This window comes from Triplophysa dalaica, chromosome 1 (assembly GCF_015846415.1).
Source record: "Triplophysa dalaica isolate WHDGS20190420 chromosome 1, ASM1584641v1, whole genome shotgun sequence".
NCBI classification, from domain to species: Eukaryota; Metazoa; Chordata; class Actinopteri; order Cypriniformes; family Nemacheilidae; genus Triplophysa; species Triplophysa dalaica.
The window spans coordinates 19317202-19342416 of NC_079542.1; the positions used below are offsets into that span (position 1 = coordinate 19317202).

At 37.7% G+C, this 25215-nt stretch overlaps 2 protein-coding genes across 2 annotated transcripts in view; one reads left to right on the forward strand and one right to left on the reverse strand.

The window, feature by feature from the left end:
- The first annotated feature begins 1576 nt into the window (after positions 1-1576).
- tph1b (tryptophan hydroxylase 1b) lies at positions 1577-5836 on the forward strand. The gene is made up of 11 exons (XM_056749041.1): positions 1577-1748; positions 2373-2504; positions 2628-2811; positions 2962-3062; positions 3339-3406; positions 3526-3722; positions 3825-3960; positions 4065-4191; positions 4949-5044; positions 5264-5397; positions 5500-5836. The coding sequence occupies exons 1-11, from the start codon at positions 1659-1661 to the stop codon at positions 5672-5674; spliced, it is 1440 nt and encodes a 479-aa protein (XP_056605019.1). The 5' UTR covers positions 1577-1658; the 3' UTR covers positions 5675-5836.
- A 5293-nt stretch (positions 5837-11129) lies between these two features.
- Positions 11130-25215, reverse strand: part of kcnc1a (potassium voltage-gated channel, Shaw-related subfamily, member 1a) — a 37781-nt gene continuing 23695 nt past the window's right edge. Inside the window, 2 exon segments of the mRNA XM_056748326.1 lie at positions 11130-13618; positions 18183-18368. Of these exon segments, the coding sequence (XP_056604304.1) occupies positions 13506-13618; positions 18183-18368 (299 nt within the window). The 3' untranslated portion in view covers positions 11130-13505.

A 25215-nucleotide genomic window follows, 5' to 3' on the forward strand; every position in this document is an offset into this window, starting at 1 on the left:
CATATTTGTCTGTAATTGCACAGTTGGGCCTTTAATTTATGTAATGATACATTCATCAACTTTCATCATTTCCATTTCTAATGTTTATCAGTATGATCTGGACCCCCGGATGGCTACATTATTATCGTAAGGGTAATGCGTCTAAATGAATTTCCTTTGTTAATGAACCATATACTGTATTGTATGAGTTGTGGTTGTGTGAATTACATGTGAAACACTGACTCATAAAGAAACGCTTAATAATAAGCTTACATCCTGATTGTCCACGTTGTAATGATAATGATGATGGGCAACTGAATTGCATATCTTACAATATATTTTACATTGGATATTTCTACACATTAAACAAAATGTGTAAAATTTCACCATACTGTTGGAACAGGTTTAAACTTGATATTTCAGATGGTGATTCTATCACTTTGTGAGTCCTAATGAGATGTGTACTTATGGATACAAAAGGGTGTCTGTCCCTGTGAGGATGGGTAGGTCTTTCAGATCAATGACCAAGCAGTGGGAGGCACAGACAATAGACCAATAAAGCAGAGAAGTAGCGTGAGAACATCTGAATAAAAGATTAGTCATGTTGTTTGGATTTGGAGGTACAGCAGAATCTAATTATATTGCGTTCTGTGATAATTAATGCTGGTGTGAGCTTGTAAACAGCCATTGCTCATAACTACCACATCATTATTAATGACGTTATTTTATTATTTTCCATGTTTCTCACATTGGAACAAATAACTCCTGGCATGGACTCAGTGGGGATTGGGGCCTTTAGTTTGGAGATATCAGAAACCAATGACAAGCACATTCCGAATCAATCATCGCTAGTTAATCTAGGCGTGCTGCCGTGTCTTATTAGACATCTATCCACATCGCTTTCATCAGAGATCTTTCCACAGAGATGTGGAAATAATGATCCCAGCCCAGCCTCGGAAAGAGTAAATAAATAAACCAATGTTTACAATATATGAACCAAACGAAAGATCGGGTACGTTTAAATGTCAAGGTCTCTGACACGATTTGAGGGTTTCTATAATTCTGGTATTGGCGAGGCTGTCGGAGCTGTTCATTTGGCACGAGTGCTGAAACAGACCGGCACAAATCGTTTGCTTTCTGTCTTGGTTACAACTAACTTTTCGTTGTCTGTTCTTGTGTTTCTTCTTTTTAACTTACATACAATATATCAGAGACATATTTGACCATACAATGCGTGTTTGGCAACCTGTGAAAAGTTGCCATCAAATTTTTTGAGTCAGTAAAAATAGTGCGAATAAAAACTGTTAATTTATATGCTTCCACATAAAGCAATAAGCCCCAAGAATCAGTGGGTTACAACGCATTTCAGGTTACCTGACTAAACATTCTTTACAGATTTGTGTGGTGTTTTTCCGATAGTTTATTGAAATATAAATAAAAATCGTAAATCGAGTTATTTCCTACAACATCGAGGTCTCATAATCTACCGTGTCTGTTCCATCTGAAAATCTTTCCTGAGCTTGTTGGAGTGGTCAGTTTGGACTTTCCAGAAAAGCTGAGCCCTCCTCCCCCTCATCACTCAGCTCATTTATAAATCGAGAGAGAAAACATCATTAGCAGCCATATAGCAGCGTGTACGTGTGCCTAACACATATCTACTTCTGCTATACAACGACTACATGCTTTCCAACAAGACTGAAGGACCGCGTCGAGGACGGTCTTTTGATTCCATCAATAAATTTTACGAAGAGAAGCAATTCAACAACGAAGTAGGCTTAAATATATTTACTGGTTTTTCTTATAAATAATTCCTATGTTCTTACTCAAATTATATAAAACCTAGAACTAATAAAGTAACTTTTACTCACATGCAAGACTTTCTTACGTGAGAAGACAGTTTTCGCATTTTTTGAACGATATTGTCCACCTTATTCTACGTCTTTTCAAGTGTTGAAATGTACACGTAAGTTACTGACGCCTCTGAAAATAGTATCTTATCTTTCATTAATGACGTTAATATTATTACATGTATACGGATGTGGTTTTTATATTTGTATGTATGTTCTGTTCATTTTGCATGCATAATAATAATGCATGAATAAGGATTCGCAGAAAATTAAACAAACTTTACATTTTAATGCACAAGTTTATGTCCAAATCGACTCTCATTGCATTATCCTATACATTTATACTTTGGTATGAGCAATCCCCCTTGATCGAACACACAACATATGTTGCTCAGGCAACGATTTTACAGGAAAGCTACAAATGGTTTGCAGGTTCAGGCCATAGGCTAGACAGATTATCATGCTATGAAGAGACGACAAAGTGAAACCCAGTAGCATATTTGATATAACAGACATCTCTCTAAACATTTTAACTTGTTTTTAAAGATGAACAAAACTTGTTATAAAATGGACGAGAGCAAAGACAAGATTCTTTCCTCAAAGAAGGAACATGCTGCAATTGTCTTTTCTCTTAAGAATGAAGTTGGAGGTCTTGTGAAGGCATTGAAACTATTTCAGGTAATATGTTTTATTTTACATTACTAGAATTTGTTATTATCATTATTTTCTCTCCATTAGTGTATCTTACGCGTCTCTTTTTTTTGGATTAATTTAATTTAATTGGTTTATGTTTATAAACAGGACAATCATGTAAAACTTTTGCATATCGAGTCTCGTAAGTCCCGACGACGTAACTCAGAGTTGGAGGTGCTGGTTGACTGTGACAGTGATAGAGAAACTCTAAAGGAAATCGTTCATCTACTTCGCAAGCAAACAAGTATCATAGCCATGGAATCACATGATGAATTCAGCACTCCTGCAAATGGTACCTACTGTGTATATCTTTCTGTTTTTAAATAAATGTGATATACCTAAATATCTGTTTAGTTGTACTGATCTATCCATTCTCCAAAACTGCTTGTGCTTTGCTCCCTACAAAGAAATATGTGTAACGCTGTGAAATTTAACTTTTTAGATTTTGCTGAGGTGCCTTGGTTCCCCAAGAATATATCAGACCTGGATAAGAGTGCCAGTCGTGTTCTGATGTATGGATCAGATCTGGATGCTGATCATCCGGTTGGTATTGCTTTATTTCTATAAAATGACTTATGAAATGTGAATTTACAATAGTATATCTATTGCTGTGTTTTCCTGATAATGTTATACTCTTGCAGTATATTCAAGTTGTCAAAACATGTCTTTGAAAATCATTAAGGACCATCCATCCATCCATCTTCTACCGCTTTATCCGAACTACCTCGGGTCACGGGGAGCCTGCGCCTATCTCAGGAGTCATCGGGCATCATTAAGGACCAAATTATCCTAAATCTTTGTTTTTTTTATTGATTTCAGGGATTCAAAGACAATGTTTACCGTAAGAGAAGAAAATATTTTGCAGATCTTGCCATGAGTTACAAACAGTACGTTTGAACAATTTATTTAAATATCTTATTTATCTTACACTTCTGGTATAGTTGCTATTAATGTTCTTATCTTTTTCTCTCATTCCATCTCTCTCTGCCTCCTCTGATCTCTGTAGTGGTGATCCCATACCACGTGTGGAGTTCACAGAAGAAGAGGTGAAGACATGGGGTGTAGTGTTTCGGGAGTTAAACAAACTGTACCCCTCACATGCCTGCAAAGAGTATGTCCGCAATTTGCCCCTACTCACCCAATTCTGTGGATACAGAGAGGACAACATACCACAGCTGGAGGATGTGTCCAGCTTCTTAAAAGGTGAGATTATAAAAAAACATTAGTGACTCTTGGTATATAGGAAATGAAGTGAATTGTTTGTTGTGTCATCAAAATTTTAATTTATGTGTAATTCATTTTCAGAGCGAACTGGCTTTACCATTCGCCCTGTTGCTGGGTATCTGTCACCAAGGGATTTTCTGGCTGGATTGGCCTTCAGAGTCTTTCATTGCACACAATATGTGCGTCACAGCTCAGACCCGCTGTACACTCCCGAGCCGTAAGTACAAAGCAGATCTGTTTATTGTGAAGACCTAAAAACTGAAAACAACTTCAACACACCCGACCAACGATTAAGGAGATCTTCACATCTGTTTCTTTTAGGGATACCTGTCATGAGTTGCTGGGGCACGTTCCTCTGCTGGCTGAACCCAGTTTTGCACAGTTCTCACAGGAATTAGGACTGGCTTCTCTCGGGGCGTCTGATGATTCTGTGCAGAAACTGGCAACAGTATGTAATGTACTTCTCTTTTCAATTATGAAGCACTACTAAACACAACAGCTGCTGACCAGAATGCTGTAGAAGTAAGATCTTAAGATGTCAAAGTATAAAGATATGACTTCAATTTAAAGGTCCAGTGTAAGAAATTTAGAGGCATCTATTGGTGAGGTTTCGAAGTGCAACCAACAGCTCACTCCACTCCTCCCCCTCCCTTTTGAAGCACTACAGTGTTTGACACAGGAGTAAGATGTCGTCACAGTTTCCTTTCTTTGCCGAGAAGAAACAAATTTACGAAACACGTTCTGTAGAGCAGTTTGTCTGTGTAGGGCTACTGTAGAAAGAACATGAAAGGGGATCAGCGGTGTATGTAGATAGAAATAGCCCATTCTAATGTAATAAAAATATACCGCTTCATTATGTAAGGTCTTTATGCACCTCTGAAGACATAGTTATGTATACTATATTGCATTTCTGTCAATAGATCCTCCAAAAACACACATTGGACCTGTATTTTCAAATACATATTGAAAATGTACAGAAATTACAGATAAAGAAAATGTGTTCCATAGCCTGCATCCAACTGTTTCAAACACACAATCACCTCTCGACTTTAATCGTGATCTTGACTGTGACAAAATGTAATCGTTTGTATTGCAAACATCTTGTCAGCTTTCTCAGTTTTAACAGGTCAGCCAAATAAACTGTTGTTCTCATTGCTATTTTAAAAGATCTGTTGTAAATTGTAAATATTTTCTCAAAAATGTAGTGTTATTTCTTCACGGTGGAGTTTGGACTGTGCAAGCAGGAGGGGAAACTCAGAGCATATGGTGCTGGTCTTCTCTCTTCCATCAGTGAACTAAAGGTAATCCAGATTTCCAACCACAGATTATGTTTAAACCTAATTACAAGTTTGATAAATAAATTGAACTGTTCTTTACCATTTACTTCAAATGTTTTTGATTTCAAACATTTAAAGCTATTGTGACTGTTACCACCTTTCATTTGGACCTTTTTCAGTGTTGTTGTATTTGTTATACACATAACTATTGTTAATATAGCCATGTCTTGTTTTGTTTTGAAGCACTCACTCTCAGACAATGCTAAAATCTTGACGTTCGACCCCAAGATTACCTGTAATCAGGAGTGTCTCATCACTACCTTTCAAGATGTTTACTTTGTTTCTGAGAGCTTTGAGGAAGCCAAAGTCAGAATGCGGTAAATGTTTATTGATTGATTTATTTTTAAATAATTTCTGACCCATTTCCATTGTTAGTTTCTTACCATACATTTGCTTTGTTTTTCCTGTTTCATTCACAGCGAGTTTGCAAAAATGATCCAGCGTCCGTTTTCCCTGCATTATAACCCATACACACAGAGTGTGACTGTACTGAAGGACATGCCTAGTATTAACGGTGTTGTCGAAGAGCTCAGACACGAGCTGGACATTGTAGGAGATGCTCTCTGTCGACTCAGTGCACACCTTGGTGTTTAAGAATCTGATCGCTGTAACTCATATTAATACACTAGCACTTATTTTGATATCACTTATATCAGAGCACATTGTGCACAGCAGTCTTAACACCATTAACCCAGCATTCAACACTAACATACCTGAAGAGACATCAATTTTTTTTCGAAAAATTATCAAATACCACCACCGCAATACTGCCCTACAAAGGCAAAGTGCAGTAACTTCACATTTAGTCTAAATTTAGAAATGGCTTGAAAAGGTCTTAGTGACATCTGTTCTGCCTTGTGATCAGTCTCTTGGTTAATTTTTGTCCCATTTCAGAGCCACAAAAATAAAAAATGTAACTGCCTGCAATCACTGTCTGGTGTGAAAACTTGCATTTTTCTCAGTCTCAGTGTGTGTGTAATTACTTTACTTTGTCTTTGTAGGACAATATAGCCATCCTACATATTTTTTCCTAACATTACACACCAAACGAGAGTTGCCCACCAGTTTGGGTTGTTTCATTATATATGTCTTTTGAATAATGAATAATTTATTTATTGGTCCTTGTGATAAAAATCTGTGTAAGAGACATATTGTTTCACTCATTGGCTTCATTCTGCACTCCCCCTTTACAATAGTGAATCTGTAATTGAGTGAGAATATTGTGTTTGTGCATTGTTTTTATATTCATTATGAAACTGGATAATTGCATTTAAAACAACTTAAATTACAGGCAAATGTTTACTTTAATAAAATAAAGTAAGTCTTGTCACCCACCCTGTACTGTATCTATGTAGTCCTTTAATTATAATCCTGCGACTATTTCTAATGATCGAATGTTTTCTGATTGTAAGAGGCCAGGGAACTCATGCCCGTTATGACGTGTATCCTGCAGTAAGAGTGTATGTCCAGCAGATGGCAGTGTTGTTATGCACTGTAAAGCGCACATAATACTTAAGCGATTCAAATGTCTGCATCATTATTCAGAAACACAACTTTGAGACAGGTGTGTTTTTTTTCCTAATGTATATATTTATTTTTGGTTTGGCATTTGTTGGTTATATTTATTATTCCTGAAAACACGTCAGCTGTAGGACTAATAATCGGTTAAAGCCACAATATGTAAGAATTTTGTTATAAAAAAATATACAAAAATCATTTGCACAGTGTGATATATTTCATACAGTTGTGTGCTTACATTATCCCATATGTTCCTAAAATTGTGCTAATCCAGAGAAATGCCTATTTAAAATAATGGCCCGTCCCTTGTCTCCCTTGTATTTCTCGCATATCATTGATGTAATATCCGGTGCTTCACACTACCCGGTTTCCGGTTGTAGAATCTACAGCAACACGCAAATTCGGAAGTCGCTATACAGCATCTAGGACACAGCATATGTTGTTCTGTTATTATGGATCTCGATTACTCTTTGACGGGTAAAGGAAACCCCAAAAAGTGTAAACGTAGGCCAAATGAGGCCAGCAGGCTTATGGACAGACGAAGAAATAAAACAAGTCTCTGCTCTCGCGTGTGTTTTAATAGACAGGTTAGCACATTTTTTTATTGTACATGAAATACTCATGCACATATTATTTGAATACTTATGAATGCAGTTACCCTTTGAAATACAGTATAGCTCGCACAAAAATAGGTAGCCAATAACGTTACTTGTAAATGCTGTGGGTTCGTTCCGATTTACTTTTTAAACGACGACTGTATGACTCTTTAAACAGGTAAAACTGTGTAGCATTATTACCAAATCAATTGACAAAGTCCAAATCATTCGTGAGCAAACGTAGCATTACATTCCACTCCACGTGTCTTGCAAGCTTATTCATTGCGATGACATAAAATAAAATGTATTAATTATCTCGTCGGTGAACATGATGGGCGATCTCTTTAAGCCTCTGGATGGTGAAAACAACAAGTTCCCTTATTTCGACTCTCCTACATAACGTTGTCAAGCTCCGCCTTTTGTTGTTGTTTCGAAAGTGCGCCATCTAGCGGTCCAAATATTCCATATTGTGGCTTTAAGTTTGTTTTTGAAATCGATGTGATTTAAGGACCCAGCAAATATTTGTCACGCTACAAATATACAATTTGACATTTACCAAAGGGAGACAGTACGTATGTTAGAGCTTATGCCATTTGTACAGTATATCCCTGTTGACAGACGCAGTTATATTATGGAGACAAGAGTTGTGAGTGTGGAGACACTGATATAGCATTAGCCACACATCAGAACTAAATGTGTTACATGAAATTTAATATAGGGGCCACAGTGGTGCCATGGCTGAACGGTCATCTGCAGTTTCAACAGTGAAAAACACCGTTGCATTCTGAAGCTCCCTCTGAACCTTGTGATGTACGACAAGAAATTAGATTAATAGCCTGTGCATTTAAACAGGTCTGGTTTGCTGGACAGGGGGGTATATAATCATAATTTATTGCACGCATATAATTTTTCATTTTTCTGTCATTAAATGGACAAATCATTATTTAAATAGATAATATAAAGAAGTATATATTATTTAATCTTCTTTATCAGCTGGATATTTTAGGCTCAAATACCCCCTTAGTCAGGGCTGGTCTAGGATTAAAAACCGGCCCTGGATTTCTTGCCCAGATGACCAGTCACCCCTGCCCCTAGACCTGGCCCTGATTTAAACTCTCACCCTCATTTGCATAATAATTTAAGGGGTGAAACACCTAAGGGGAATTAGCTTTCTTGACTTTAGTGTTTGTTTTGCATCTGTTAATTTTTTGTATTACACAAAAAAGTAGTCACAAAGATGTTGTTAATGTTAAGTTATTATACAGTAAAGCTGCTCAACAGCTTTTTCCCAGGCTGTGAGAGCCCTGAACTCCCCTCTCTGAATCCCCACACAAACACCTACCTCCTGAAATATGGACTCTCCTCCATTCGCACCGGACACTTTCACACACTACTGTTTGTACACAATCCCAAAAAAGACTCAAATATATGTAGGTTTACCAGCTCATGCACTATAAATAATCTTATACTGTTCCCGAGCCAGCTGCTTGTCTTACGATGTTTCTCTTTGCACATGTACAGTATTTATTTGAAACATTCGTGTAGTTTGTATAGTTTAAAGCTGAGAAAAAAACATTACTGGTGAACATCTTTGAGACTAGTAAGGACTGTCTGTGAAACTGGGCCTAAATGTTTATTTATATTCTTTTATCACTTTCTTTCTTCCTTCCAAAAATATTAACTAAAGAATGAATTGGCAACTAGTCCCGGTCTCCCCAGCATTAGAGGGTTTCCAACAACAGAACATTCCTCTAGAGGTCTCTGCTAAAGAGCCAATGCTCTTCAGTTTACATCATCTTTAAATGCTTATGTAATAACAAAAACGCCATGAACAATGACTATGGCAATATAAAACTGAGATTATATTGCATTTGGACAGAAATTAAGATTTTTATAGTCAACAGGCTGGTCATGAACATGCACTTAGAATAAAAGACGAGATATATGTTTTATTTCCAATTTTTTTATTGCCTGCTGGGGTCACACCCAAGTTTTCCCCATTAATTATTGAACTTTTTTGAGGAGCAATTTAAATAAAAGACCAATATGAGATCGATTTGTCTGTGATCCATTATTGTCCTGTTCTATAGACAAACAGTAGACAAATCTTCTTTCCTGCTTTCCTCTCCATTTTTTCCTTTCTCTACTCATTCTCCCGTAACTCACCCCAGAGCTCTTCTATCTCCACTGCCAGCACTCCCAACCACTTAAGCCATTGTGAAGACTTAATTGGTGTTCATTAAAATTTCAGGGCTGGCCGCTCGATGGCAGGCTGTCCTGTGACAGAAGAGTAAGATGAAGTAACTGTATGAGCAGCAGAAGGCCCAGAGCAGACTTACGGCACATGCTCAGTACAGCTGGCAGACAAACCATCATAGTCAGAAAGAGTTTACTTGCAACTTAAAGTGCAGGTCTTGTCAGCAGGGTGAGTATTTAAAGCTTGTTTCAGACACATCTTTATTTAGTTAAAAAAAGTTTTTTTTGTATTGGTGTTGCTGTAAGAAAGTGAAAGCATACATGGGCGCAAATGGAGCCATGTGTACACTTCATTGGCAGGTGGATTCCAATGGATTGGTGGATTTGAATTGTCGTAAGATACAATTATTTTGTTTTTATAGGATTTGTGTAATTTTAGTAAGATATTGTTATGCGCATTTTGAATTCTTGTATGACTCCATAACCATTTTTCTTCCCCTCACTGTAAAAAAAAAGCCTGGGGCACCAGAACACAATTTGTAAGACAAACAGTTTTTTCCATAAAATGACATGTTTGCCCTGTTTTTCTTGTAAATTTGTGGTCTTACTCTGTAATATTGACTATGTATATTTTTAAATACATGAGAAATCTGTTAAACAGTTAAGTAAAATTACAGTTTTTGATATTGAAAAACCGAAAAATTATGTGTTCTCCAGAGAACTCTCTCAAAAGAACCAGCTTTGGGTAATTCAATTATTAACATTTATAATATTAATAAATAATTATTTCCACCACTGCCAAGCTGTTGCCACTGGTTCCATAACCATAGCGATATTACAGCATTTCATATTTATATTTTAGGACAGGCAATGGGCAGGGTGTTCTCATGCCAGTCTAAACTGGAGGTTGAAAGTCAGGCCTACTGCCACAATTTATTGGTTCACTGCTGAACGAGTTCAAGATTATATTTCTTTAACATCCACCTTGTCTGTAATCTCAAAGGTGTAACATGTGTGTGAATGTACTGTATGAAGACAAAAGTGGAAGTTATCAAGGTTATGTATGTCACATAAACACAGGTGTAGTATATAATGGGTGAGTCTTGTAATTACAAGCGATGCTGTAAATACCTAATTTCCATTGGGTCTAGTTTTGTTTATGTACCTCACATACAGCTGGCTCTATGTGGGCAGAGGCTTCTGACTGTAATGATACCGTTTCTGACAGAGAATAGCATCGGTGCTAATTATGTGAAGAACTTTGTGTTCTGATGTGTGAACGTGTATAATGAATTGTAGACCCAAATAGCCTGTATGAATGTAACGGCGGCATAATGGCATGGGAGAAATGGGCTGCTGTATAAAGCAGATCACATACTTGTGTTGCTATGGTTACAGTCCCTATTAGGAAACTAGGTTGCCATAGTGTCTGAAAAGATCAAAGCTCAGCAGCACAGCAGTAAGGAACTAGGGGTACATGCACTCAAACGGAGAAAAACACACATTCATACACACACTCACGTAGCGTCGCACATGCACTGATTTCCTATAAACCTACATATAATAAAATGCATGTAAACACAGTAGAACAACCTTGAGAAAAGTTCATCTGGCACATTCTGAACTTTTGAAATATGAATGAACAAAAGTATTAATGACACTTGTGAAGTACTAATTATGATACATATTAAAATATAATATATAATCCATGCAGAGTTAAACAAGGACAAAACAATAGGTAAACGAAAGTTATTAAATATTTTATTTATTATTCTTAATCTTATTGCCGTCATCAGAAGTCCCCCTAAAAACAATGTTAGAGAGTTCATTTTAAAATGCAGCCAAACTGAGTTAATTGCCATTTTTAGCAACAAAATGATCATTTGTTAATAGCGTTTAAAGTGCCTAAGAAGCATCATATAAACAAAGAATAAAGGTACAGTATGTCTTTGTGTTAACCAAAGTCATGCTTAAATAGTTTATTACCACAAAGGTGTTTTTTATCTCCTTTGTTTAGTGAAATTTCAAACTGAAGTATTATTTACCATCAACATCATGGCAAAACGTGCTGTTTGCTTTTATAAATCTACTGTACCCAAGAGTAAGAATAACCTACCATGGTTTAGATACATATTATAATATTTTGTAATACCATAATATTTACAAATATCTAAATGCTTGATGAAAGATTTAGGTTCTACTGATTGTTAAAAATTTGAATAGAATAAGAAGCCTAAAGAAATTAAAGATCTGATGCTATTTACGATAATGTTGATTGTTAAACAATCCCAAATATCGTAAAAACACAAAAATAAAAATGCACATACACTCTAAAAATAAAGGTGCTTAAAAGATTCTTCAATCGATAGAAGAACCATTCTAGGTTCCACAAAGAGACATTCAGTCAAAGGTTCTTTAAAGCGGATGTAACAAGCAGTTTCTGCCAATCTCTTATTAATCTTGAGCACCTATAGAGAAGTATTGCATACGTTGTATCTTCGAAGAGTCTTTAGTTTGATCACATTTATAAAAAACAGATACAGCTTTACGATTATTTCCCAACACGAAGATCCACCTTTTATATAACATTCCCCACCGAAATGCAGTGAACTTTCACAAACGCAGTGCTCTTTCTCTTGTTCCATCTGGTTGACATGTCTGCATGCTCCTTCTCCCGCTCTCCATGGTTGACTCTTGGGCAAAGAGTATAGATACCAAGAGGTGAAACTCAATAGAACGTTCCACAGCAACACCAGCACCCTGCGTTTCCACTATTTTGTGGTGAAAGCTGAAATTCAACCCGAATAATAAAAAAATACATGATGACAAAAGCTTCGGCTAGCTAGAAACCATGTCAGGCCGCACTGTTTCCCAAAAATCACCAGAGTTTCGGCTCTTGGTATCTATACTCTTTCACGTGGGCGTGCTCTTTCATCTCGCTCTCGTGGGTTGATGCGTGGGCATGTTTTTCCGGGAGAATTGTCCAATAAGCGACAAACAAAAGTTGTTACGTAAGGAAATTTGATGTTTAAAAACAACTTTCAAAAACCTATACGAAGGCTGGGGAATGTATCGAGCACAGAAATACTATGTCATACGTCCAACACATTTTTTGACAAGTTGACCATGTTAAGCATGAGAAGCCAGCACGTTTAACATTGTAAAAAAATCAGAATTCTTTATGGAACCAAAAGGCTATGGCATCAAAGAACCTTTTAAAGAACCTTTTTTTATGAGTGTATCTATGTTAAAGTATAGTATAATGCAATGTAAGTCGCTTTGGATAATAGCGTGTAAATATAATGTAAATGAAAGAATCCTTATTCAACTAAGCATTAAATAAAGGTTAATTTGTAATCTTGACCTGTACTGTAGATTATTTGTAGACTTGTTTTGCCCATTTTTGTAACGTCACTTTGATACAGTTGCTTCTGCTGCTTGATTGTGAAAGTACACAAGAATTTAAGCAACTTTCTGTTAGAAAAGTTTCAGTGGATTTAAATAACCTCTTGCTTAACCATAGTGTATTGATGTCCTTGCTGGCTTCAGAAAAAGAAAAAGTTAGATTGTAATCAACATCATATATACACTTTACACTCATAAATACACTTTTACACCACAAGACACAATTCGTCCACTAACGTTAACAACTCAAAGGAATGTTAAAGTTCAAAAGTGCGACAGCAAACAAAGGCAACTGATGACTGACAGTAGCACCACAAGAGAGAGCAACAATATTTTGACCCTATTAATATAAAGGCAGCTTTGTGAATATTTGCTATGAATCACAAAATTGAGTGGATACATTGGATTTAAACTCTCTAAAGATTGCTTTAAAAATTCAATAGCAAGCATGTGCAACACAAAAAGCATATTTACAATACAGGCACGCATACAAAACCACACATATTAAACACGCATGCACTCAGATACACAATTTACACACCACTAGACCATGTTAAAAACTTGACCAGCCACCAACAAAAAGGGGGTGGATGGTTGGGAAATGTCCCCCTGAAATACATTACAAATTTGTAGAAACAGGTCTGTTTTAGGCCATTCCGCACTGTGCATTCCACCCATTTATGTACATGAAACACACTTATAGATCAGAATCACGAGGAGGGAGGAGGGGTGTTCTGGGCCATGCACACAGTGGTCGGAACGCCACGATTCATGACACACACTGAGTCTGCAGGCTGCTTGTGCTGGACCTGCTGAGAAGCCTCTACAAAGATGAAAAAGAAGAGAGACAACAGACAAGTTATTACCCAGACACCCAGAGAACAAAGACGAGTGAAGAGGAATGACGTGCAGAAGGGAAATGGAGGGGTCGGGAGGAGAAGGAAGGGATGAAAGAAGACCAGAAGGTGACGTTAATGCAGTCTGCTAGCAAGCACGTTTACCATGCAGGATTTAGCATCATACCTCACTGAGCAGAACGTATGTCGGATCGGTTCATACATTAGTTTCCGAGATCAAAACTTCAGCTCGTTCAGCATGCAGGTTTCCTTCAAATGTTAATGATTTAATTCATCACCATGCTCATCAGTACAGTCTCCCATGCTGCTCCACCTAAAGACACATTATTTTTTGCATTTTGCAACCTTCCAGTCTTTGCACCTGTCAACTTCAGGTCAAAGAGAGTATTGGTACATCCAATGAGAGAAACGAAAATAAAACAAACATTCCGGGTTTCATACAAAATTTATTTCATGCTATGGTTGTAGTCATGTTTTCCTGTTTTTCTACGCGGTTACTCTTGCATAACAAGTGCATGCATGTTTTTCCAAAGTTCTAAATTGCATACAATTTTCTTTTATTGTAAATATACATCTGTATTTTTTGCTTTTCTTTGTGTACCTAAAATAAACCAGAGAAAATGTAAGACAAATCTTTGCATTTTTCCTCTTGATTTTTTCCTCAAAAATAACACTGTCAAAAAGTCTCTAAACAGTTGCTCACTAAAGATTTCCACAGGATCTATTCACTTGTAACAGAAAACAGAAATATAACGAATTTTGCTCAGTTTTTTTCTCTATAAGACCCAGAATAACAAGCATGCCAGACAGACACAATTTAGAATTTTACAATCTATCTCTGTTGTGTCATTCAGAATTGAAGGTCAATGTGACCAGCGCTGAGTCATACAGTTTGTGGTTAAAACAAAGGACAGTTAAAGACAAAATGAAGAAATCTGTTGCTAAAATAAATAACATGTCTCATTATCAATGGCTACATGTAAATTCTGCAAAAGTCAAGAACTCTTTAAAGAAAATATGTTTTGTACAGATATTCATTACAGATATTTTGTCTTTTTTATGTAACACCATGCAGCTCATGCTAAAATAAACGAAAGAGTCCACTGCATCTGTAACTGCATGTTGTACCTTTAGTAGTGATCGTCTGATTATAAAACTCATTTTGCTTGTATTGAAGCAATCCATTCATTGCACTCTTTAAATTATATACAATCCTTACGTTCTTCCTTTAAAAGGTCCATGAGGTTCCTCATACAGCTGTAGAGCATTGAAGAAGCATCACTGATTCTCCAAAAAAAAACATTTACCATTGTATTGACTAAAAAAATCCTCTTGACTAACAAAATGGACACATGTCCCTCCTTTGGACTCCAGTCTCAAATCCCTCTGGTTACTGTGGATTCAAGAAAAGCTGGAGAAGGGAAAACCAATGTTTTGCTTGTCCTTCTGAGATGCTGCTTCCTTCTCAGGTCACTTTGAGCACCTCTGACTGCATATACTTAACTAGGGCAGTGTCCTCTTTGCAGGGATCTGCTGTAGAAAATACAGGGGAGGATGGGGTTGCTCAGGGTCATCCTGCCATCGGGCCTTGTTTTCATTCAACTCACAGAAATAAGTGGAAATTTGTTAAATTAGATGTCCTATTGATTTTTATGGTGAAAACTTGGGTTTTGCTAATGCAAGGCAAAAGAGGTGGAGAAAGTGATGCGGACAGAAACTTACAGAGAGAATGAGATAACTGGAGAGGAAGAAGAGGCATTTGCTGTACACAGCAGTAATGAAAAAGAGCTTTGAAGGAGTTCAGGATGTCCTTTTTAAGGTGAGAACATTGTGGCTAGTGAAAACTCCTATCTGGGGTTTTATTAAAAAGAGGAGAAGAAGAGATAGGGGAAGATAATTCCATTAGAGCAAAAGGGATATAAAATGGAAGTAAAAAAAGGCAAATAAAAAGAGTTATTGTTCTGTGCTCCAGGTGTGAGTTTTATGTAAGAATCTACCCAGACACTCTAAAAATAAAAGCAAATATCCCATAAAAATCTTATGTAATACTCGAGAATTCACAGCTGGAATTTAGATTAGTTAACTCAATTCCATTTTCACCTTGAATATGCTCTTAAAGCAGGGTTTAGCTTTCGGGTCCCAGTTCTTTTACGATTGAACCCCTGCACTTGAAAATAGGGATCCTTAAAACTTTCCCTGAGATCTTTTGGACATCTGGTGGCTTTGTATGGGTGGAGTGCTGGCAGGACAAGAACCAAGCATGAGCGGAGGAGACAAAAACAAAGCTCCAGAAGACACAGACCAGAGAACAAGACAGACCAGACCAAATGAAACACTGCAGAGAACAGAAGGCGGCAGGGCAGGAGGAAGACCCAGTGAGACAGCTCTATTTACAGCACTCTTAGAGAATGGAGGGCATTGGAGAATGGGATCGCCCCAGGAGAACAGGTGGGCCACTTGACCCCGTGGACATCGATACCACCTTGGCCAGCGTTCGGGCCTTGCTGGCTATGGTGCCCAGGCTTCGGGACTTTTGATAACCTTGGTTTAGCAGAGAGAAATGTGCACATGGCAATTGCTGAGACACAACGGATTGGTATGCTGTTACATTTTCCTCCACACCATGTTTTCAAAGGTGGCTGTTGCTGCTACGGGTCAAATTTAAAGGGTTTAAAACTGCATGCAATTTCTGTGACGGCAAACACAAAGAACGCAGTTGGTTAATCTGGCAGCGAGTGAGAGCAGCAAAGGCTGTGGATTGCAAGGCAAAATATTTAAGCTATCAGTAGAATTGATCAGATTCATTAAACTATAAGTTCAATGTAAAAATTTAACATTAAGGCAAAACAGATATTCAGATATTTTTTGTCTGCATCAGGCACTTTTAGGCACTCTATCTAATGTATTCCGTACATCAACTTTTGCTTTGCCAGTGTGCAAATCCAAGTCTTCACTTTCTCTTCTAATAACATGCATGTATCAGGACAGGAGTGTGCAGCAGGGCCGAAGGACCACCCTGACACATGCACAAAATAATGCTATAGAAAATAAAAAACAGACTAGCCTAAAAAGCACTACTACATGCACACAGACTCATACATGTACACATGAAAGCACCACAAAGGTAATCTCAGACAATAAAACGACATATTGGTTGAAAACAGTGTGTCTAGTTCTGCCTGGTGATGATGTTGACCAACTTGTGGTGCATTTGCCTGTGGGTAGGATTTGGAGTCAAACAGAGCATGCTCACACAGAGCAACATGTCATGTGACACAGACAGACAGCGCTATTGGTTATAAAATGAAGACGCACTTGTGTGACAAATCGGTAACACTTTGGAGGATGGTAGAAGGCGACATAATCTCTTTTGAATATGATTTATAAATATGCGGTGGTGGCCTGGTTTGCTGTTGGTTTTATTATTGTTGTTCACACTGGGTGTGTTTTTGTTGGCCATCTGCTATTCATCTAGCAGAGTTCAGATTATTTTACATCAATGAGATACTGTGTGGAAAGTATGTTGCTCTTTATATAACTACATTTGCTGACATGTTGCACAATATTTGACAGCCTGTAAAGCTACATAGTGTGTAGGGGCCTCGAATTGATCTAAGGCTGCGATTCGATGGCTATGTCATGACGGCATAACAGGAATGGATATCAGGTGGTGACCCTGGTATGGCCATCTTCTGGGCTGTGCGCCCAGCCTAGCTGCAGCAGTGGGTAACCCTGCGGGTCATGCGTCGGGCCGGCCGGCTCCGCCCCTGACCTCCCTGAGAACGTTCCGGCTATGAACATAAGGAGGTAGCATAAGGAATATAGGAGAGAGGGGAGGTGGAGGGAGGTACAAACATAGAGACGGACACGCATGTACAGCGGCGTAAGAAACAAGTAAAAACAAACGAACAACGAAGAAAAACAGAAAAAAGGGAAGATTAAGGTTGGCCCCAAGAGGCAGCTGTATGTGTGTTAATATGACATTGACATAATGTAGCGTGGTGTGGAAAATAAACTTATTTACGACATGCTAAAAGAGAAGAGGGTTGGAGAAAAGTGACTTGTGGGAGAATCTGAGCGTGCAGGGGAGGGTTTCAGTTTTTTTCCGATACTCCCTGCCTCATCTTATTTAGGAACAAAAAAAGTTTAATAGGATTTGGAATTTGATAAACAAATTAGTGCTAATTTATTTGTTATGTAAATTTTTGTAAAAATATTAATTCAATAGGAATAAGCCAAAGTAAATTATATCTAGATCTACTTATTTGTATACACAAGATAAAATCTGTCCGCCTACTTACATGGCTGAGATGAAAATCTGTCCGTGGGGAATTTAACATACATAAATACATCAGTATCTCTTTTGTAATGAAATCGCCAATAGTTACAGACTGTCTGTTGTGGGCGCGCTCTGCTTGTCTGTATGTTTTGACTGTCCGTGTGAGTGTATTATGCTGTTTCACTATGTCCTTATTACGTATGTGCTTTATGTTTGACATTGTGTTGACACAGAGGTTTGCTGTCACATACCCTTCCTCACTCTGGTGCCTGTGTTTGTAGATCGCCTGCTGACGTTCAGCAGAAAACACGGAGTGTCTCCCCGCGGCTCGTTGGGGTTGAAGATCTGCCCGTCCTCTGGTGAAATGGCTTGATCTATGTGGGGGCAATCTTCATTGGCCAGTGCTGCTTTAGCTGCCTCGCCGTTCACTTTGGGATCTTCAAACACATAAGTACAGTTCAACTATGCATCATGCTGTAGAAAAGAAAGATAGCCACATAAATTGATGTCCTTTGGGCAACATCATGTTGACCCTGGGACAACATTTAAATTAACCAATCAGATTTCAGAAATAAATTTACAGTTTATTTGAAATTTTATTTTACAACCAGTATTAGGTGCTTCTAGACCATTGTTTTTCACTTATCATTTCCCTCTGAAGTAAGTTTTGATTTGGGTTTGAGACATGTCCAGCTGCAGACCGCAGCAACAGATTCTGAACAGCAGTTTTTGAACAGCCTCCACAGAAAGGAGGGGTGGAGATTGTGTTCTTAAACGAAGTCGCGCTACCTAGAGTCTTTGAGTGTGATTTGCTATTGATACACGCAAAAACGTCATATTCTTAAATAAGGCTACTTTTCAGGTCGTACATGTGTAGTAAGTTATAATAATACATTAAGGTGTAGTACAAATAGCCATTTAAAACATCAATCTTGTGTAGAATTATTGTATAATGAATGTGTTTCATTGTATTAGCTTTTGTGTTCTTGTTGACGGTGTTACAAATAAGGTTTTAAACTTGTGGGCATTCACGGAAGTGAGGGCGGAGGTATTGACGACAAGCATGGCGGAGACCACGGTGAGTTGTGTGCAATGTTTTCTAAATTTTGTATTCAATAATGATAGTATATGACATTATTGTTAAATATTGAATTTGTGCATGATTGTATCAACTTACTGAAGCTTAAAGTTGTTGCCATGTTTTATTGTACAGAATATTTTTTTCTGTAGACGTAGATAAAACTAAAACATTCATACAAAATGCCCACAAGTTTGAAACATTATTTCTAATACCCTCAACAAGAACATATAAGCTTATACAATGAAACATATTCATTATACAATAATTCTACACAAGATTGATGTTTAAATTACTTTTTGAATTATACCTTAATGTACTATTATAACTTACACATGTAAGACCTGAAAAGTAGCCTTATTTAAGAATATGACATTTTCAAATGTGCAGCAAATCACACTCCTAGACTCTAGGTGGCGTGACTTCATGTAAGAACACAAGCTCTGCCCCTGCTTTCCGTGGCCGCTGTTCAGAAACTGCTGTTCAGATTCTGTTGCTGCAGTTCTGAAGCTGGACATTATTGGTGGGTTTAGGTTTTAATTATAAAAATTTGACCTTAGGTCAACAAAATATGTTGCCCTGAGGACATCAACCACTTGGCAAAATCAGGTCGAGCTTCAAGCTACAGCCTATAATTTAAGAGTTGAAAATGATGATGGATTATCAAACACGAGTGTGGAAACCCAAATATTTTTATCTGACTAACAGGTTTTTGGGGGACTTTCCATAGATATAATGATTAGAGATGCACCAACACATCGGCCGATAATAAACAATAAACGTATACATTTTTCACTCTATCTGCAAATAGTTTAAAAACAGCCGAGGATCAGGAACCAATATATCCTGTCAATCAAAAGAGGCCTGAAAATTGCAATGAATTTGTGCTTTGTACACAGAAGAAATTTAAGAAAGTTTGACGTTCATTAGTACCGTTATATGAATGTCATACCATTATGAATTATGATATCACTCTGAATAATCAGCTATCGGTGTCAGTGGAGAAATTTAGTATTTGTGCATCTTTAATTATGATTTCATGCTGTGCATACTGTATTTGGATATGCAAATTTGCATACATCTGCATTCTTAGTAGTTTTGAGATAATGATCTTCAAATCTTTTGCATTTCATATAGCAAAAATTAAAGGGGGAACAAATCTCTTATACATGAAAAAGACAGAGACCCTAAAAGTATTCTAAATGTACAATATCAACATATTCTGAAATTTGTTAGTCGGGGTTTTTTGGAACGGGTCAAACGCGGATAGAACATTCTGTTTCTGAAAAATCACTTTCTGTTTAGAATTTTAAGGTTCTATCGGCAAAACATTAATTAAAGCAAAGCATTTTCAAGCAAAACAAACAATTGACTTATTTCATGAAATCAGTGCTGTAATAATATGTTGACATCTTTAAAAAAAGTACATTTACATGCCTTTATGACATTTATTTCATATTTTAGGATGCATAATTTTTTGTTCAAGTTAAGGGTACTTCAACACATTATTGCAGGACCCATTAAGTTTCTGTTCATTAAGACAGAAAGCAGTTACTGTAATCTGACCTAGACTTTATAACACAGAAGGTGGGAGTGGAAAAATTACTTTTAGAGATGAGTATGATCGAATAATATTACACTGTAAAATGTATGTTTTTTCACATCTGTGGATCGCTTTCTGTGCATTTGTGAATCGTTGCATGCATCTGTGGATCAGTGCACGCATTTGTGGATCAGTGTATGGCAAGCCGTTTTGACATAAAAACTGTGGTTTGTCTATCCATAAAATGTGTTTTAGATAATTGTATTTCGACGAGTCATAATTAAGATTTGACTATTCAAATTGATAATAAGAGATATCTGCAATTATAATTGCGCTAGTAAGATGTCTTATGTCTTGTTTTGACAAGTCAAAACTCTATTTGAGATATCTGCAATGACGTCATAGATATCTTAAATCAATGCGTCACACATACGCAAACCTATTTAAAGATATCTCTAATACAGTTTCGTCTAGTCACAAGTATAGTTAAGATTTCAGTGAAGAATTTTGCCTGCTCCTAGTCGATTTGCTGTTGTGTGAAGCGAGACTTAATTTACTCAGTCTCCCCCCCACACCAGAGCCAAAGCCACTAGAAGGGAAGCCGGTGCAAGCTTTAGCCAAAAAGCGCAACAGCTAATGCTATCACCTTGGCTTCATCGGAACACAGCAAAGGAGAACAAAGGCTAGTTTTTTAAATGGATGCCAATGGGTTTTGTTAAGCTTTCTCCAGTTGGAAGTATTACAGACCCTCCTCACCAAAATAATCTATGTCAGAGCCCCTCTAGTAAGAATGATAATTCCAGATATGTATATTGAAATTCTTCCTGGTCGCCAAGCTAAATGAAGATATCTCCAAACAAAGACCCCCCTAGTCAAAAATCTGATTGAGATATTCAAAATTAAATTGTAGATATCTTTAAAGGAGATTTCACAAGGAAGAATTCCAATTCAAGATATCTCTTATTAAGTTTTGCCTAGTCAAAAATATGATTCAAGATATCTTCAATTGTAATTTTACTAGTAATAAATTACTTTCAGATATCTACAAATGTATTTTGGATATCTTTAAAAGTGATTCATTAGAGATATCCAAAATTTTTAACTATCCTGTGATAATTCATTTAGAGATATCTCTAATTGGAATTATGCCTAGTACAGAATCATCTATAAATATCTTTTATTGCAGTTTCTACTAGTCAAAACTCATTTGTAGGTATCTGAAAATATTTTCGAATGGAATTCAATGGAAGAATATAACTAGTCAAAACTGCATTGTAGATATCTGGAATGTTTTTTTACGGCAAGCCGAAATAACTTTGTAGATATCTTCATTGCCTGTTATGACTAGTCATAATCACGTTGTAGACTCGTCAAAACTAAATTATGACTAGCACTCCCAGGGGTATTTTATGTCAAAACGGCTTGCCAAAATCAGTGCACACATTTTCGATGGCTCTCTGTGCATTTGTGGGTTTTTAAAACATTTTTAACATAAAGACGTGTGCACAATCCACAAATAGGTGGACTCCGCCCACTATCTACTCAAGCCAATCGGGTAACTTCCGCGTTGGTTGTCCAATAGGGCACGTTCTTACTTCAGCCAATCACACTTTGCTCTGCACTAAGATTCAGGGAGCTAATATGGTGGCTAGCGGCGGTCTAAAATGCGTGATATATTAAGAAATGATAATGGACGTTAGAAATGTTTCAAAATCAACAAATGCACAGAGAGCAATCCACAAATGCGTGCACTGATCCACAGATGCGTGCGGCGATCCACAAATGTGCAGAAAGTGATCCAAAATTGTGAAGAAAGCGATCTACAAATAAATGCCATTAAAATAAAATAAAATCTCCATCCATCCACCCATTTTCTTTCGCTTATCCTGGGCCAGGTCGCGGGGGCAGCAGTCTAAGCAGGGATGCCTAGACTTCCCTCTCCCAAGACACTTCCTCCAGCTCTTCCGGGGGGACACCGAGGCGTTCCCAGGCCAGCCGGGAGACATAGTCCCTCCAGCGTGTCCTAGGTCTTCCCCGGGGTCTCCTCCCGGTGGGACATGCCCGGAACACCTTCCCGGGAAGACGTCTAGGGGGCATCCGAAAAAGATGCCCGAGCCACCATAGCTGACTCCTCTCGATGTGGAGGAGCAGCGGCTCTACACTGAGCTCCTCCCGAGTGACCGAGCTTCTCACCCTATCTCTAAGGGATCGCCCAGCCACCCTGCGGAGAAAGCTCATTTCGGCCGCCTGTATCCGGGATCTTGTCTTTTCGGTCATGACCCACAGCTCATGACCATAGGTGAGTGTAGGAACGTAGATTGACTGGTAAATCGAGAGCTTCGCCTTGCGGCTCAGCTCCTTCTTCACCATGACAGACCGGTACAGAGACCGCATTACTGCAGAAGCTGCACCGATCCGTCTGTCAAACTCCCTTTACATCCTTCCCTCACTCGTGGACAAGTATTTGCAAATCTCATAAAATTTATTTGTGAATTTCATTTCTTTTTTGTGGAACGTTTAACAAATATTTATGATTCGCTTTTTGTGCATATGGGGATAACAATTTTTTTGTCAAACTTTTTATATTTATTTGCGGAATGTAGTTTATTTATTTAGAATAATGCAACAATTCCGTTTCCATATTCCCTCAGATATTTCCCACTGTCACTGAGGAGCCCATGACAAAGAAAGCTGATCCTGATTGGTCCTCTTGTGTGCATTCAAAGTGCTGATTGGCTCGCAAATAGAACCGTATTAGATTTTATAGATAGAATCTTTTTGTTTTCTTAAAAGGTTAAATAATGTACAGGTTTAAAAACACAAACATGGCATAATGTAAATAAGTGAAAAACTCAATTTTAACAAAAATCTCAGATAGACACTTAAAATTCTAAGGCGACGAAATGAGTCCTATAGTGTGACAGCAAAAATAAATAAACAATAAAGATAAATCTCTCTTTGTAAATGTTTTAAAGAAGATGAATCTTAGGCTTTGACCCACAAACTGTATCAAAAACTAAGAAGATATAGGGGATAAATTCACATCCTTAGAATAAAATATCCCCAAAAGTTGCTCTGCAAGTAAATTATCTGAAAACCTAAGCCTCTCTCGTGAAAAGCACAATTAAAGAAGTAGACAGACACGTTTATGTGTAGCACATTTTACCAAACAGCAGGGTGCATGTCTGGTACCGCTCCAAAGAATGAAAAAGAAACATTGAATTATAGCCTCTGGCCAATGAGTAATATTTAGAAACAGCTCATGGCAAGCAGCCTGTTCACCTGGGATCTCTCTGGCAGCCAGAAGCTCGAGCTCACTAGATTTATGCCTCATCGATCTGAGCGGTGAGATGGGAGAGCGGTGCCAAAACTCCCAGGGGAAAGAACTCTCCCACCTGGATTTTCTATTGTCTCTCGAACACTGTTTCAAGCACGTGTCTGCTAACGTATTACTGTCAACTAAAGAACATCTGTCAGCGAGTACAACAGGTTTCAGCTTTGCGGTTATTCAAATGAGATGCCAGTCTCGTTGGTAATATTAGAGTGGCTACATTTCGTTATGGTCGATTGACAGATAGTCAAATGTACAGCACACACACTCTGTCTGTAGACAGACTACAGTGTAAAGTGTGAATAATACTGAAGAAATATAAAGAAATGATTAAATCCCCTCTGAAATTGACAACTTTTTGTTATTTGTATAGTGAAGCAGGTTATAACTCTTTAACTGTGAAAAAGAACTCAGATATGTGTATGAGAGGACAACTGAGAAGATCATCAGGGTCTCTCTACCCTATATCATGGACATATACATCACACGCTGCATCCGTATAAATCTACAAGCATCTTTTCAGCCTTCTGCCTTCTGGAAAAAGGTACCTGAGCATTCGTGGCCTAACCTCCAGACTGTGCAAAAGTCCTAAATGAAAAGACTCACCAATAACTGCCCTACTTGCATATTTTTGAACCAACACTGCTGCTAGTTCCTCATTGAATGTTTACATGTACAGTAGTACAATTACATGGACAATGTTTAACTACTTGTTTGCAATCTGATGTTGAACTGTGGTTTATTTGTGTCACGCTTTTGCACTAAATGTTGTACTTCCACATATTTGCAAATGTGCACTATATGTAGTCTGTGTGTTTGTGTCTTAAGTACGTATAGCACCTTAGTCCTGGGGGAACGTTGATTCGTTTCACTGTGTACTCCACTATTGTTGAAAGGACAATAAAAGCCACTGAGAGAATTTGTTGTGTTTATTCAGCTTTTTTGTGTGGGTGTAAGTTTGCGTTTTTTTCAGACAGCAACCAACCCATTAAAAACATACACACTGTTGTGATGTGATGTAATGATTTGTACTGTAGACTCTGGAAGCAGGAAGGAGGTGGACGTGACTCATCTTCATGAATAGTTTGATGAACACAGGCATCCCTCTCACACTCACCTATGTTCTTGCTCTTTATTGGTTTTTCTTTGTTGACTATTCATTTTGAGGCCTGGATATTAGTATGCATGCATATCTGCCTAATGTGCGTATGCAGTTGTTGTGATATCTATGGTCTGATTATAGTGGGAGAGACAAATACAGTAAATGTTTTCTTATACAGATTTTGATAACGCCAAATGCAAGGGTATATTCACAAGCCCCGAAACTGAGAA

Excerpts from the sequence above, each read along its gene's own strand:
- tph1b (XM_056749041.1), top strand. The coding sequence starts at position 1,659 with ATGCTTTCCAACAAGACTGAAGGACCGCGTCGAGGACGGTCTTTTGAT. Across the intron at positions 4,192-4,948 it reads CTGTGCAGAAACTGGCAACA|TGTTATTTCTTCACGGTGGA; the intron begins GTATGTAATGTA and ends TCAAAAATGTAG. Across the intron at positions 5,045-5,263 it reads CTTCCATCAGTGAACTAAAG|CACTCACTCTCAGACAATGC; the intron begins GTAATCCAGATT and ends TTTGTTTTGAAG.